This window comes from Panthera uncia, chromosome A2 (genome assembly GCF_023721935.1).
Source record: "Panthera uncia isolate 11264 chromosome A2, Puncia_PCG_1.0, whole genome shotgun sequence".
Classification (NCBI taxonomy): domain Eukaryota; kingdom Metazoa; phylum Chordata; class Mammalia; order Carnivora; family Felidae; genus Panthera; species Panthera uncia.
In genome coordinates, this window is record NC_064816.1 from 2,846,979 (window position 1) to 2,848,815 (window position 1,837).

The 1,837-nt window shown below is 65.1% G+C and overlaps 1 protein-coding gene across 1 annotated transcript in view; it reads right to left on the bottom strand.

Moving 5' to 3' along the window:
- Positions 1-836: 836 nt before the first annotated feature.
- The window catches only part of SIRT6 (sirtuin 6), an 8,400-nt gene continuing 7,399 nt past the window's right edge, over positions 837-1,837 (bottom strand). Inside the window, exon 8 of the mRNA XM_049639631.1 lies at positions 837-1,807. Coding sequence (XP_049495588.1) covers positions 1,466-1,807 — 342 coding nt within the window. The 3' untranslated portion in view covers positions 837-1,465. The remainder of the gene's footprint in view (positions 1,808-1,837) is intronic.

The window sequence follows — 1,837 nt, forward strand, 5'->3', positions numbered from 1 at the left end:
CACAGACTCAGACAGACACACGCACACACCATGCCTCGACAGCTCCCCTGCCCCGGGACTCCTTCCTGTCCCCTGCACGCTTGGCTGAGTCTGCGGGGACCCTGGCCCCAGAACCGCAGCCCACAGCGCGCCTCTTTTCTAAGATTGCAGTGATCCTTAATAAAGTATTTTGACAGAACACGTTGGCACAAAGCGTTGTCTAGGGCTCCTCGGCTCTTGGAAGGAGCGTCTGGGCCAGCCTCGGAAGGGGGAGTGGGGTGCGGCCCCCCCCCCCCCCCCACCCAGGGTGGAAAGGCTGCCGGCCAGGCGCCGGGAGTGTCTTCAGCACCTTGGAGAGCGGCCTCGAGCGGTGAGCGCGCGTGCCTGGAACCCGAGGTCTCTGGGGGCCTCAGGAGGCCCTTCATCCCGTCCTCGGACGATCTAGGGCAGCTGCCTTCCTGGGAGGGGGGCCGCGCTGCCCTCCTCGCTCGTTCTACGGATGAGGAGACCGAGGCATCGGAAGTGAAGGGATCTCACCGGAGCCCGGCTGTGCCCGCGCTCTCCTAATGCGCCCCGCCCCACCCGCTTTGCGCAGGTGCAGGGAGGTGGGGGGCGGGCTGGGAACGAGGCCCAAGGCCACTGGCAGCTCTCATCAAGGGGCTCACAGCCTAGCAGTGGGGGGAAAATATCCAGAAACCATGCACAGGAGTGTATAATCACAGAGGGCGCCAGGAGCTCCCGCTGCGGTATTGCCCTCCTCCTCCACGGCCCCCCCAGGCCTGGATTGCAGGGAGGCCCAGGCAGACTCCACAGGGGGCAAGGGGACCGTGCATTCTGCACCCCCTGCCCCGCTCTCCCCAGGACTAGGACCCGGCACAAAGTCGTGGATGTTAAACACAGACTCAGATGCAAGAATTTCTGCTTTTATTGCATTGAAGACTTTTCTGGAAGTCTGGAGGAACCAGGTGGACACGCCTCTTTCTCCCTCTAGCCCCAAAGGCAGTGCAAGCCTCTATTGTCTGTGCCCCCAAGAAGTCTGGCTCCAAAAAGGTGGCTCTGCCCCCCCTTACCTTCCCGGAGGGATCATGAAGGCGATTTGGGGGAGGCAGGGGATGGGGAGTGTGAGGGCCCCGGGGCAGAGGGAGTTAACTCTTGCTTAGGCTGGGAACTAGGGAGGGCCTGGCCACACCTCCCCAGAGCATCCTGAGTCAGAGGCTGGGGCACAGGGAGGAGCAGGTGCCTGGGGTCAGCTCCAAGGTCAGCGTCCAGGGTGAAAATGCTCCTCCCCAGGCCCACACCACAGGCCCCTCAAGATAAAGAGACAGGCAGTGGGGGGTGGGCCTGCCCTGGGGCCTGGAGCCCAGCTCTCAGCACCCTGAGGTTGCCCCCCACCCGCAAGGGCGGGTACAAGTAACAAAGTGAGAACAGTAAGAAAAGATGACTCCATGGTCTCTACAAAAAGCCCCACCCTCCCCGGGCCCCCTGGTCAGCTGGGAACCGCTTCGGCCTTCACCCTCTTGGGGGGCCTGTGGGGTGCAGGACTGTCCAGCGGCTCCCTCTTGGGGCTGGTAGGCCCAGAGCCGTTGTGCTGGGTACAGGGCTCGGCGGAGGGCTCCGGCTTGGGGCTGGCGGGTGCTGGGCCATTGAGCTGGGTGGGGGCCTCCTCCTTGGGCTCCAGCTTGGGGGCAGGCGGGCGAGGCAGGGGGGGCAGCGCCCTCTCCAGCACTCGAGGGCCGTCCCAGGCGGGGATCTCCAGGCCCAGGTGCTCCATGAGCCTGGTCATGACCTCATCCACATAGCCATGGATACGCAGGTCGGCGTGGCGGTCCTGCGGGGGGGGGGGGGGGGGGGGGGGGGG